This window comes from Microtus ochrogaster, unplaced genomic scaffold (assembly GCF_000317375.1).
Source record: "Microtus ochrogaster isolate Prairie Vole_2 unplaced genomic scaffold, MicOch1.0 UNK45, whole genome shotgun sequence".
Lineage (NCBI taxonomy): Eukaryota > Metazoa > Chordata > Mammalia > Rodentia > Cricetidae > Microtus > Microtus ochrogaster.
The window spans coordinates 598,162-612,927 of NW_004949143.1; the positions used below are offsets into that span (position 1 = coordinate 598,162).

Sequence of the window (14,766 nt, forward strand, 5' to 3'; positions counted from 1 at the left end):
GGCTCACAACCATCTGTAATGAGATCTGGTGCCCTCTTCTGGCCTGCAGACGTACACACAGACAAAATATTGTATACATAATAAATAAATAAATAAATATAAAAAAAAAGCAAACCAACAAATAGATTTTATGGTAGTGATAATGGTGACTGTTGATATTTTAAGTTAAAGAGAAGATGATGGGTGAGTTCATTATTTCTTGTTACATAACATATCATAGCTTGGAGTCATTATACAAAAGATATAAGGGTATTCATTTTGAAACTTATATTTTCATGGCTAGAGAGAGATTGTAGTGGTTAAGACTGTATATTTTTCTTACAAAGAACCTGAGTTTAGGTCCCAGCACCTAAACCCACATCCAGAGGCCTGAAATCACCTGTAATTTCAGCTCTAGAGGATCTGACACATTTAGCCTTAGTGGTATCCTATACTCATATGCATATAATTCCATACAGGTACACATTAATACATATAATTGAAAAATAATAAAAAACATATTTCTCAGTTCTTTTAACCTTGGCATAAACTGACACTTGTAGACATAAATGTACTAATTATGATTTCAAGTATAAGGATGAAAAGAACAATCCCTTCCATTTCCATGCAATCATAGTCACAGAATCAATACATTAATACTTTTAGCACTAATTTGTCAAACCTTAAAATTTCAGAACCAAACATGAGACCTAAAATACTGTCAATGCTTAGCAAACTAGCCTGTGCAGGAATACCTGAGCATTATGCTCCAATCAACAATAAGCTACATTTCTAGCACAGAACATACCTTAAGTGGTACGGAAGTGTTTCCTATACTAATATCATGGCTGCTTTCTTACAATGTCTACCAATTACAGGACCCTATACCATTTCCTTATAGTCCTATATAATAGCTCTTAAATTTCCTCCTTGCTTTCTAATCTGCATTTAGTAACTTTCATTTCTTTCAGGTCTCCTCCTGATATAATATGGTTTATTAGATACTGCATCCATCTTGTTACTGCTTAATATTTTTGTTACTCAATTAGAATTGATGAGGCTGGTTTTGAGACAGGGTGGCTTTCAATTTGCAGTTCTTTTACTTAAGCTCTCTATTGCTGAGACTTTAGGTATGTGTGCTACCATACCTGGCTTTTTTGAAAAAAGAAACAAAAATAAAACAAAACACCCCTGTGATTTTGACATATAGCCCATGTTAGCTTTACTCTTGCTATACAGTGTAGGCCCACCTCAATATTGGATTGATTTCCTGACTTAGACTTTTTTTTAAAGTTTTATTTAATTATTTAATTTCATTTTACATTCCAACTGCAGTTTTCTCTCCCATTCCTCCTCTCATGCCTCCCCCATAGCCCATACACCATTGTTGATGGAGGAAGGGCCTTCTTTTCATCCTGGCCACCCAACTAACTTATACCCAAAATAACTACACAGAAACTGTATTCATTTAAACAGTCTGGCCATTATCTCTAGCCTCTTATTGGCTAACTCTCACATCTTGATTTAACCCATTTCTATTAATCTGTGTATCACCACGAGGTTGTGGCTTACTGGGAAAGATTCAGTATGTCTGACCTGGAGGCTCCATGGTAGCTCTCTCACTCTGCTTTCTTCTTCCCAGAATTCAGTTCTATCTTTCCCGATTACCTAAGTTCTGCCCTATCAGGCCAAGCAATTTCTTTATTGATTAACCAATGAAAACAACACATAAGCAGAAGGACCTCCTACACCACACCACCTACTCTTCCCAATGGTAAGGACCCTCATGGGGGAGTCAACAAAGACTGGCAAAAGTTGGGCAGGACCAAATTACTCACCCCTGCATTAAGGCTGAGCATGACATCCCACCATAGGGACTAGGTTCCAACAAGCTAGCTCCTGCACCAGGGATAGATCCTGATCCTACTGCCAGGGGCCTCACAGTTAGTTCAAACTTCACCACTGTCTCCCACATATGATCCCATGGAGGCTCCATAGCTGTCAGTGTAGAGTCCATGAGTTTCCACAAGCTTGGTTCAGCTGTCTCTGTAGATTTCTCCCTCATGGTCTTGACCTCCCTTGTTCATATATTTCCTCCTACCTTTCTTCAACTGGATTCCCAGAGCTCAGCCTGTTGTTTGGTGTGGATCTCAGCATCCGATTCTTTCAGTTACTGGATAAAGGCTCTATGATGATAGGATATTCGCCAATCTGATTATAGGGGAAAGCCAATTCTGGCACCTTCGCCATTATTGCTAGGAGACTTAGCTGGGGTCATCCTTGTGGAATCGTGGACATTTCCCTATGGCAGATTTAGTCCTAACCCTGTAGTACCCTCTCTTTATAGAACCTAGACAATAATGAGGACCCCCAAGAGAGACAGATATGGATCTAATCTACATGGAAAGTAGAAAAAGACACGATCTTCTGAGTAAAAAATTAAAAAAAAAATATCTCTTTCATTACTCTCTCATTCTATCCCTCTCCCCGCTCGACCATCCCTTTCCCTCATGTTCTCATCTCCCCTCCCCTCCCCTTTACCCTGCTCCCTCGTCCCTAGTTTATCCAAGAGATTTCACCTAATTTTCCTTTCCAGGGTGATTAGTTTGATGATTTTGTTAGCCCACTTTACAGATAAAATATGGAGACAGCGGTTAAGTGATTTGTCAAAGTTGACATAGGTAAAGAGTTACAGAATGAAACCCACAGAACCTAGCAATGGTCCCTGTTCTATCAGTCACTTACAGTGTACTGTTTTTCACAATAAAAATAAGCTGATATTTAGTAGCCTTTCAAACTTGACTACATATTGTCTTATCCACATGACTGGGTAGCCTGCAGTTTTCTTCTAGCACCTGGAGAACTAGGAAATACCATTTGATCATTTTCCATTTTAAAATGGAAATGTAGCATTTGTGATGAAGGATAAAAAATTTGTGATGCACGGTATGCGAGGAAATGATCAGGCACACTCCTTAGATGATGCCTTGACTTCTTATTGTATAATGTCAGTTTTGGTGATGTCACATCTGGTCATTTGGATAAGGCAATGATTCAGGAATCTCCAATGTGAGGATTTTAGCCACTAGATTGGACTGAGAAGCTTTGAGCTAGAGTCCAGCTTATTGCTTTAGTCAGAGTTGTGGCTATCAGTTGAGGAGCAAATAGTGGTTGGCTAGAAAATGCTTCGAACACTGTAGCTTTCCTATTTTATATTATTTTTCTCTCTACAGAAACTATTATAAATTGTTTATAGATTGGTTTATGAAAGTCCTCTTATCAGAACGTTGTCTCATATATTAGTATTGTTACAATAGTTCAGAATATGAGAAGCCGACATGGAAAATTATATACCCCCCCATGGCAATATTTTAAAGTGAGTAAACTCTGACTTCCTTGAAAACTTTGGATTGCGAGTCATTTGAAGTTGATCAGTGTCTGCCTGTGTTCTTTTGTGGAATCATGTACCCATGGTCCGTCACTTCACTGTTTCATCATCTCTAACATAGTGTGGTTAAGTTTTCCAAGGGAATTGGCCTCTTCTGACTACTTCTCAGTACTGGAGATACCAGTTGGGCCTTTTCAGAATCCTAAAGCACAAATTGAGATTCAGTTCAAATGCCCATGTTTCTAGAGTTCAAAAGCAAGGAGAAAAAGTAGACCAGTTTTCTATGTGTATTTCAAGCTAATGCAAAGAAAAGTAATTTAAATGAAAGTGAACCCAAATTATAACAGTAGATTCATACGAGGTGTCATATTTTTGCGCCTAATTCTTGTTTATTTTCTTTGAAGCTGACTCATGAAACTGCTTTAATAATGAATAACTTGCATTGATTTTTGTCAGACTTTGTGATTTTATACAGAAGTTTCTTTGAAGTGCCTAAGAAAGCATGAAGGAGTTGGTCTTTATTTTAAATAAACTTGGAAAAACAAGTTAATGTGAACAGCTGGGGCACATGTTGAATGGGTGTATCTCAAGCTGAGAGTTTTCTAGTTTACCAGTCTGTGTAAGCTATTCCCAAAAAGAACAGCTGTCTTCTTGAGATTGAGATAGATCATGTGTCATTTTTTATTCTCTAGGAAAAAATTCCAAAGGAAACAAGAGCAGAATGATTGATTTTGGCTCAGAGTTTCAGATATTTCAGTCTGTGGTCACTTGAGTCCATTGCTTCTGGACCTGCAAATAGTGAATCAGAGCATCACGGCAGCAGGTGGTGATGGAAAAAAAACCACTTATTTCACAGTTTCTAGGAAAAAAGAAAGGTGGGACACACACATAGACATAGAGATAGGGAGGTAGAGAGAGAGGCAGACAGACAAAGATGAGAGAGATGGAGTTGGAGAAAGACACAGAGAGAGAATACAGACACACACACAACTTTCAAGGACATACTCTTCTCACCTATTTCTTCCACTATTTCCCAATTCCTAATAATACACTACATAAACTATTGATTCACTTGTGAAAGTTAGGCCTCCCCACTGTAAAATCACTTCTCAATATGACCAACAGCTGAGGACAAAAACTTCAAAATATGAGCATTTGGGAGGACAGTTTATATCTGAACCATAATAGGTTATATAGCCCAAACCCATTCTTTCTTTATCAAATACCTTTTGTAAAGATAGCACAATGTGTGCAATCGGATTTCAGATGTTTCTGATTACTGCTTGAATAATATATAATCAATATTCTTTTTAAATTTTATCATTATTATTAAAAATTTTAAAATCACCACCCCCAAACACAAACTCAATCCCTCTCCAGTCCAAAGAGCAGGGTTCCCTGCCCTGTGGGAAGTCCAAGGTCCTCCCCACTCCATCCAGGTCTAGGAAGGTGAACATCCAAACAGACTAGGCTCCCACAAAGCCAGTACATGCAGTAGAATCAAAACCCAGTGCCATTGTCCTTGGCTTCTCAGTCAGCCCTCCTTGTCAGCCATATTCAGAGAGTCTGGTTTGATCACATGTTCCATCAGTCTCAGTCCAACTGGCCTTGGTGAGCTCCCATTAGATCAGCCCCACCGTCTCAGTGGGTGGATGCACCCCTCGTGGTCCTGACTTCCTTGCTCATGTTCTCTCTCCTTCTGCTCCTCATTTGGACCTTGGAAGCTCAGTCCAGTGCTCCAGTGTGGGTCACTGTCTCTATCTCCATCCATCGCCAGATGAAGGTTCTATGGTGATATGCAAGATATTCATCAGTATGGCTATAGGATAAGGCCGGGTCAGGCGCCCTCCTCTCAGCTGCTCAAGGTACTAGCTGGGGACATCTCCCTGGACACCTGGGAACCCTTCTAAAGTCTAGTCTCTTGCCAACCCTCAAATGGCTCCCTTAATTAAGATATATACTTCCCTGCTCCCATATCCACTCCTCCTCCATCCCAACTGTCCCATTCCCCCAAGCTCTCCCCATCCTCCCCTTCTCACTTCTCTCTCCCCATCTCCCCGTATCCCCACCCCACTCCCACCCCCAAGCTATCAATTTTTGCCTGGCAATCTTGTCTCCTTCCAATATCCAGGAGGATAACTACATGTTTTTCTTTGGGTTCACCTTTCTATTTAGCTTCTCTAGGCTTGTGAACTATAAGCTCAATGTCCTTTATTTATGGCTAGAATCCACTAATGAATGAGTACATACAATATTTATCTTTTTGGGTCTGGGTTACCTCACTCAAGATATTGCTTTCTATTTCCATCCATTTGCATGCAAAATTCAAGATGTCATTGTTTCTTTACCACTGAGTAGTACTCTAATGCGTATATTCTACACTTTATCCATTCTTCCATTGAGGGGCATCTAGGTTGTTTCCAGGTTCTGGCTATTACAAATAAGGCTGTAGGGTTGAATCTTTAGTTTTACTTCACATGTATGGGAAAGACTTCTCTTGGAGAATGAATGCCTTAAGAGCCCTGAGAAATGGAATAAATAAATTAATTTATTTACCTATAATTTGTGATCCAATTAGTTAAATTTACAACTGTAAACATATATTCGGAACATATTATAGAAAGCTATGAATGTCAGATTAAGAAATAGGGTTTCTATTTGGTTAGTCTTGGGGATGTATGGAAGCTTTAAGAGCAGTATTCTAGAATTGTAAAGAAGTCTATTTTTTTTTCTAGGAGCTTTGCAGAATTAGGGACATTCCCACTCTTTTATTGAAGTGCTCTTCTTTTCTCTTTGGCTTGTTGAGTGAACTGCTGCAGCTGTGCTCTATTTGCTTTCCCTGAAGGTAAACACACTGTGATCCTTGATGAGGCTAAAATGATACTGGTGGTACTGGCATCCAGTATTTAATCTGTACATGGTTCATGAACTTTTCCTCATAGGTAAAAGTACACTACTTTTAAAGGCTTCTCATTTTATTATTAGAAGTTTTGAGGCAGAAACTAAGAAACAGTTCTCATTTGCAGTACCCATTCATGAAATTCTCAAAATAAATATTTTATTCTTTTATTTATTCTTCTCTCATACAATTCATCCTGACTTCAACCTCTCCTTTTTTTCTCCTCCCAAGCCCCACCTTCCTTCTCCCCCAGACCCACTTCTCTTCCATTTCTCTTCAGAAAAGAGCAGACCTCCCAGGGATGTGAACCAAACACAGCGTAAGAGGATTTAATAAGAATAGGCCATATAATCTCATATGAAGGCAGGACAAGGCAACCCAGTGTGAGGAATTGGGTTCCACAAATACGCAAAAGAGTCAGAGACACTCCTACTTCCCATTGTCAGGAACCCAACAAAACCTACAAACCAAAGAACCACAGCAAGTTTGCAGAGGGCCTGGTATAGACTCCACGGTTGCCTCTTCAGTCTTTGTGAGACCCTTCATTTAAAAAACAGAAATAAGCCATTTATATCCAGTGGTAGTGACAGAACGGACACTTTACTTGATTCTAATCCTCTGAAAACGCTAACAATATGTTTTTGAGACTAATAAATTATTAAATTTGTCTAGGTTCTATAAAGAGAGCTACCTACAGATGGTGTGTTGGCAGCCTAATCTTATTCTTTATAGAAAATGATCTTTATCTTACTTGATCTAACCAACAGTGATAGATATGAAGAATAATAATCATGACTATGGGATTCATCCCATCAATTTAATACACAAATGTCTTTGTACAGTTTCTTTCGTTCATTGGTACTAATGTCTGAGATGTTTCCCAAGTAAAAGGAAAAGAATTAGGTGACTTCTAAGGTCCTTAATTAACATGATGTACCATGGTTATTTTTCTAAAGTACCTTTGGATAAGCAAAAGCTACATCTTGTTCTACTTCAATTATTTTTTTAATAGTTATTTATTTATTCATTATGGATACAATATTCTGTCTGTGTGTATATCTGCAGGCCAGAAGAGTGCACCAGAACTCACTACAGATGGTTGTGAGCCACCATGTGGTTGCTGGGAATTGAACTCAGGACCTTAGAGATGGCTCAGTGGTTAAGAGCATTGCCTGCTCTTCCAAAGGTCCTAAGTTCAATTCCCTACTTCAATTATTAAAAAAAAGGTTCTATTTAACATTCTACTACAAACCAGCATTTGCTTATCTATTCAAGAGAAAAATATATCAGTAATCAAGTATAAAAATCATAGAGAAATTAACTAAAACATTTTGACTTGTATTTGGCATTGACATTTTACCAATTGTTGAAAAAATTTACTAAGAATATTTTGAGGCTGTATTTAACACTGAGTTTTTTTTCAATATTTAGTTTGCTGAGAACCTGGGGCAATGTATCTTGATTATACTCACTCCCTATTCCAGCTCTTCCCAGATCCATTCTTTATTTCTGTACTCATCTAATCTTCTGTGCTCCTCCTTCCTTTTTTTATTTTTACAAACATTGAATCCAATCTATGCTGCTCATTTATTCTTGGATATGTGGTCTTCTACTTGAGCATCATCAACCTATCAGGGGGTCTCATTCTTAAAAAAAATTGACTCTCCCTCTCTTAACTGCCAATAGTTCCTTGTACAGGGGTAGAATTCCTTGCTAACTAACCTTCTGTCTACATGCTGGAATTTGGTCTGTCTTGAGCTTTCAAAGGTATGCATCCTGTGAGTTCAAATAACAGTTTCCTGGTTATCCCCTACCTCTAACTCTTATAATCCCTCAGCCCCCTCTTCTACAATGATTGTGGAGCCTTGGGAGGAGAGGATGTTGTATAGTTGTCCAAATTAAGGATAGGCATTCTACAGTCTTTTATTCTCTGTACACTGCGTAGTTGTATGTCTCTCTATTAATAGCTATCTATGGAAAATAGAAGATTCTCTGCTGAGGGTTACAAGATGCTTTAAGAAAACAAACCTAGTTAAAAATATGTTATAAAACTAAACAGAGAGTTCTCAAAAGATGAAATACAAATAAATGAAATTTTAAAAAATTAGTATTTTTTTAATTTTATTTATTTATTAAGGATTTCTGCCTCCTCCCCGCCACTGCCTCCCATTTCCCTCCCCCTCCCCCGACCAAATCCCCCTCCCTCATCAGCTCGAAGAGCAATCAGGGTTCCCTGACCTGTGGGGAGTCCAAGGACCGCCCACCTCCATCCAGGTTTAGTAAGGTGAGCATCCAAACCGCCCAGGCCCCCCCCCAAGCCAGTACATGCAGTAGGATCAAAAACCCATTGCCATTGTTCTTGAGTTCTCAGTAGTCCTCATTGTCTGCTATATTCAGCAAGTCCGGTTTTATCCTAGTTTTTTCAGACCCAGGCCAGTTGGCCTTGGTGAGTTCCGGATAGAATATCCCCATTGTCTCAGTGTGTGGGTGTACCCCTCGTGGTCCTGAGTTCCTTGCTCGTGGTCCCTCTCCTTCTGCTCCTGATTTGGACCTTGAGATTTCTGTCTGGTGCTCCAATGTGGGTCTCTGTCTCCTTTCATCGCCTGATGAAGGTTAATATTCAGGAGGATGCCTATATGTTTGTTTTTGGATTCACCTTCTTATTTAGCTTCTCTAGGATCGCGAATTATAAGCTCAATGTCATTTATTTATGGCTAGAAACCAAATATGAGTACATCCCATGTTCCTCTTTTTGGGTCTGGCTTACCTCACTCAGGATAGTGTTTTCTATTTCCATCCATTTGACAGAGAATTCTCAACAGAAGAACTTCAAATGGCCAAAAGACACTTAAGGTCATGCTCAACTTCCTTAGCGATCAGGGAAATGCAAATCAAGACAACTTTAAGATACCATCTTACACCTGTCAGAATGGCTAAAAAAAAAAAAAAACACCACCAGTGATAGCCTTTGCTGGAGAGGTTGTGGAGAAAGGGGTACACTCATCCATTGCTGGTGGGAATGCAAACTTGTGCAACCACTCTGGAAAGCAGTGTGGCGGTTTCTCAGGAAATTCAGGATCAACCTACCCCTGGACCCTGCAATACCACTCTTGGGAATATACCCAAGAAAGGCCCTATCATACAAAAAAATTATATGCTCAACTATGTTCATAGCAGCATTGTTTGTAATAACCAGAACCTGGAAACAACCTAGATGTCCTTCAATGGAAGAATGGATGAAGAAAGTATGGAATATATACATATTAGAGTATTACTCAGCAGTAAAAAACAAGGACTTCTTGAATTTTGCATACAAAAATTAGTATTCTTAGTTATCAGGAAAATGCAAGTTAAAACCACTTTGTGATTTCATCTTATTCCAGTCAGCATGGCCAGTTTCAGAAAACTTAAATGAAAGCAGATACTTGCATGAATATGGGCAAAGAGGAACACTTATTCACTGTCTGAGGGTGTGAAGACTGGAGAAGCCACTATGGAAATAATATGGAAATTGCTATGAAGGTTCCTCACAAAGAAGTAGATCACACATGACGCAGCTAAACTAATCTTGGATGTATATCCAAAGGACTCCATTTCATATTATAAAGATACATACTGCTCATCCATGTTTATTTCTTCTCTATTTACAATAGCCAAATATTAGGAAAAGCCTAATCTGAAGAATGAATAATGAAAATGTGGTACATTTGCACAATCGAATATTATTTAGTGATTAAAAACAACCGTAACAACAAACAAACAAAACAAAATTCCTTGTCTGTCTAATAACACCAAGCTCCTCTTGTAGAGAGTAACAACATCTATCATAGTATCTGGGCATGATTTCTGTTTAGAAAAGGACATGGTACTCAGAAGGGCTTTCAGAAAACATCCAAATCAAAAGAAGTAGGATGGAGTAGAAAATCAAAGAGTTTTTGATTGTTGTCCTTTCTCTGCCTCTGTTAGTGATGGATGTGAGTAAATTTGGTTTCTTCTCTCAGCTTGTTTCTGCATGTATAAAATAACAGAGAAGAGATACTCTGCATTCTCTAAGCTACTACTGCCTTTGATTGCTGTCTCCATAAGGGAGGGCCTGAGAGTAGCTCAAGGTTTTATCTGACTCTGTTCTTCTGTGATCTTGCGCCTCTCTGGATTAGGTTGGAGGTTAAGTTCTCAATAATATTTTCTTTCTTTAGTTGAAGCAATCAGATGCGTTCCAGGTATTGTTCTCAGTAACACTGTGTCCAGGATTTCAGTTTGTTTGTCTGTTGCTGAGATGAGGGTGGAACATGTATCTGGCAAAATTCATGCAAATGTAGAAGGAAGGGAGCAAGTACTGAGTTCTGTTCTCTTCCCACGCAAGCAATTTTTGTAACAAACAGAAATTGCTTGCTCTATGGGTCAAGATGTACAGCTATTAAATTTGCCTTATTTTCTTAGAAAATCTTCTAGAATTCATATGGTTAGTCATGTAATTGTTGCCTATTAAAAACTCTTATTTTTCATTGCAGACTCTCTCCCAAGCATGCTCCAGATATTCCTGACGACAGCACTGATAACATCACTATTTTCACCAGAATCTTGGATCGACTTCTGGATGGCTATGATAACCGGCTGCGACCTGGGCTTGGAGGTCAGTTATTCTTTTAAAAGCCCTCTGCTGAGATATTGCCCCTTAAAAAAGTAATGAGGTGCCTTCTGTTGACCAAGGGACTTAGTGTACAGTTTCGTCTCTCTGAGCTTTAGAATTTCATTCTAATCCTTCACTTCAGCAAGTGACCTCACATCCGATTTTGTAGGATTTCATTAAATGAGACAAATACATTATACTATGGGCTATGTTGAATGGCAAATATGCAGGTGTACGTGTTTAATTCTTCCCAAACAATTTGATAGTCATTTATATTATGCTCTTTTATTGTTAAATACTTCATTATATAATTCCATAGAGCAAAGGAATTATTTTATAAACAATACACATATAACTTAACCTAATACTCATTTCTAATTAGTGTTCCTTATTCAAATTTTCTAATTATAACTAAATGTTCCTTATAGCAATCTCCCTTGATTTTGATCCATTCCAGGCTTGAAAATCATCGTGACCTTTTAACCTATAATCTGATAGTTACTTTTTTATGGTGCTGCCAAGGTGTTCTTTATTCATTTTCTGGAAATAAAAGCACAAGAGCTAATTGAATCTTTCTTGGGGAATTATTCATGAAGGAGATACCGTGTGTGTGTGTGTGTGTGTGTGTGTGTGTTTTCAATTTTTAAATGTTAATGTCTACCAGGTCATGCACCCTAGAATCGCCATGTTTCATCTTATACTTAATAGGTAACATATGGAGAAGTGTTAATATTGAGACTATTCCGCTCTTCTTCCAACTTGCATCCAATAGTTTTAACAGCTATTAATTACTTTGCATAAATAGTGACAGTGATGGCTACAAATCCATTATTCCTATATATTTTAAGAGGGCATTATTCAAAGGTATCATGTGTATTCCCTTTAGTTAATTAGCTAATAACCTGTATGAATTTTCTTATCTTACTTGATACATTCGAAAACAATACTATTCATTTTGGTGACGATTTTTTCTCCCAATTTGCCATATTTGCTGACTCTAATCATTTCAATTTGGCTTCTGTGTTATTTTGATATGTTTATTCCATGTTTTGAACAATTGCTTAGTAGAAGTCATGAATGATTCATTTCAGACTTATCTTGTGTGTTGCCTCAATCAGCCTACCAATCAATTACTTTTCTGAAATAGATATTTTGTAAGGAGTTATATTTAGAATGTAAATTCTGAGTGCTAGGTTCTTCTTGCTCTAGCAGCATCATTGCTTCTGTTTCTGTGAACAGAACTTAGAAAATGGTACACATACATGTGTGCATCCACACACATGTGCATCGACACTATTTAGTTATAAATACTTGTATACACATAAGTACATAGGTGTATATATATGTCTATATCAATGTAGATTTTTATGTGTAGTACATTTATATTGATAATACTAATCCCAGCTTAGCATAGTAGTTTTCATTGTTATATTTACTCAAACTTTCATTGAATCTTCAAACAATTTTTGGATTTTTTATACCTCTTCCATTGAAATATACATTTATTATATAAATTAAAAATATATTTGCAGGGTTTTTGTTGTTTTTAAAATAAGTCTTTATGATAGTTATGTGATACAAATAATGCATTGGTATAGGATAGTACTAGAAGAAGAGACCTATCATACATTAATTGTATTTATTCTGGATGAGTGATTATGGGAAAGAACAAAGTTCCTGACAAACTAGTTTATAGAGTTAGAGAAGTAGGGCATTGGGGGAAGAACAGAATACCTTTTAGTTATGGTTTATGTAGTGATATTTCATTTGTATTTTAATAAATAAAGCTTTCCTGAAGATCAGAGAACAAAACATCCACACTGTTCATCCTTACATACCAGGACGTGGTAGCACACACACCTTTAATCCCAGTAGCCACACTAGTCTACCATAGAAACTAGGTGGTAGTGGTACACACCTTTAATCCCAGCACTAGAGAGGAAGATAAGATGGGAGGAGATGGCTCTCAGATACAGTCTCATTCAGAGATTCCTGGAGGCAGGACTGCTCTTTCAGTCTGAGGATTTCTTAGAGGTAAGAGCTACCTAGTGGCTTTGCTGCTTTGCTTTTCTGATCTTCAGGCTAAACCCTAATATCTCTGAGCTTTTATTAGTTATGCTATAGGTTTATGTAATTCAGGAACAAACACCAGAGGGGAACTACTACTTTTGTTCTTTTGGACTTGTTGAAAAGAGAAAGTAGTATGAAAAGGAGGAAGAAGCTGCATGGTGGAAGGAGATAACTTAAATCACAGAATTGTCCCCTGACCTTGAAACACATACTGTATAATGTGTGCTTCCACTCACAAAATATATAACTTCATGTTGAAAGTAAATGTCAAAATTATGAGATGAGACATTTACTCTGGCTAAATTGAAAATATAGGGACCAGATTTATTTTCTCATCTTACACAGTGATTGGGAAGTGAACAAACATACAGAGTAATGTTCTTCAGAAACTGAAAAAAGGTAGCATGTGACAGGGATCATTAAAATGCAGGAAACAAAGTGAACTTCCCAAATGTAGCTGCTGACTGCCCAGCGACCCTAATAATGACATGATAAAATGGAAAGAGAGGATACTAGCGCTGAGAGTAACTTATGTTTCTGCTAACCACAGCAGAAAAAGTTTTTACTACATGAAGTATGAGGTAGGATTTTTCTGAAGGATAGAGTCTCAGTGAGACTCAATGATATTCTAAGACTAAAAGCTGATCTAATCATACATGCCAAAGCTTAAAGTTAAGCTTCAAAAGAATAAAAAAGGTCAAACTGTTTCCACATTACTTAACATTGATACCATAACAAATGTCAAGAGTATCTGTGTTTATAACAAAAAATGTAATAGCCAAAAAAGAAGACTTAACAATGGCTAATGTGCAGTCAAAAATTGTTGAGTAAAGAAAAAACAGTTAGTGCACATCATGTAAATATTTATGTAAATGTAACTGGTGAAAGAAATAGTAGATGAAGAGTACTAAAACACTTCTTATATTTGCATTGAATACATTCAAATTAAACATCTAGATACAGAAATACAACACATATAACAAAAAATGCTAACAGAAGATCAGACATGAAGAGTAGAATAATAATATTTGAGACAGAAATAGTAACTACCAAATATGAAACATGGTGGGGGTTAAGATACCCCTAAACAAACAAAATAGAGCATCAGTTTACTGTGGAATTGCTTTAGATATTCCCATAGAAGTATAATAGGATTCTCTGAAGGAGACATAAAATGAATTTAAAGAAAAACTGGTTTAAATATTTTGAATTAGTTGAAATTATAGTCTAACATAGTGAGAAAAATCTTATCAAATTCTAAAGACAAGGAAATTCAAAGAAAATTTCACCGAGAAATGCGAACAAATTGCTTAGAGCCAGTGACAGAGAAAACCTTAAAAAGAAATCTTTTGTCACAAACCCAAAGCCAAAGTTTGACCAAATGATCATTGACTGAAACCTCCAAATCTGTATGACAAGCTTAATATTGGTTAATTGCACGTATTTGTTAAAGTAACAGATAGCTAGCACACATGGAAAACACTAACACTGAAAGTCAGACAGAGTCAAGGTGGAAGAGGTCATGTTTCAGATGGGAAAGAAGGTAGAGGTGGGGATGGAGGAGTGGGAATGATATTGATGCAGTCCTCATACATCAAAATAAATAATAATAAATAATAATTTAACAAAAAGCAAAACAATCTTTCTAGATAAGAGAAAAGCATTTTAAAGTTAAAAGTATCAGTAGATTAAAATTAAAATGATGGGACAAGATGAACTATTTTAACACAAATCAAAAGAAGACTGGACATTAATTTATTTTTTTAATTCTTTTTTATTATTGAGAAAAGGAAAAAAAAA

General features: G+C 37.1%; 1 protein-coding gene across 2 annotated transcripts in view; it reads left to right on the plus strand.

Moving 5' to 3' along the window:
• Gabra3 (gamma-aminobutyric acid type A receptor alpha3 subunit) overlaps window positions 1-14,766 on the plus strand; it is a 271,578-nt gene that overhangs the window by 105,710 nt on the left and 151,102 nt on the right. For both annotated transcript variants that reach the window (XM_013354470.2, XM_005369171.3), the window contains exon 3: window positions 10,778-10,899. In XM_013354470.2, the coding sequence (XP_013209924.1) occupies window positions 10,778-10,899 (122 nt within the window). The remainder of the gene's footprint in view (window positions 1-10,777; window positions 10,900-14,766) is intronic.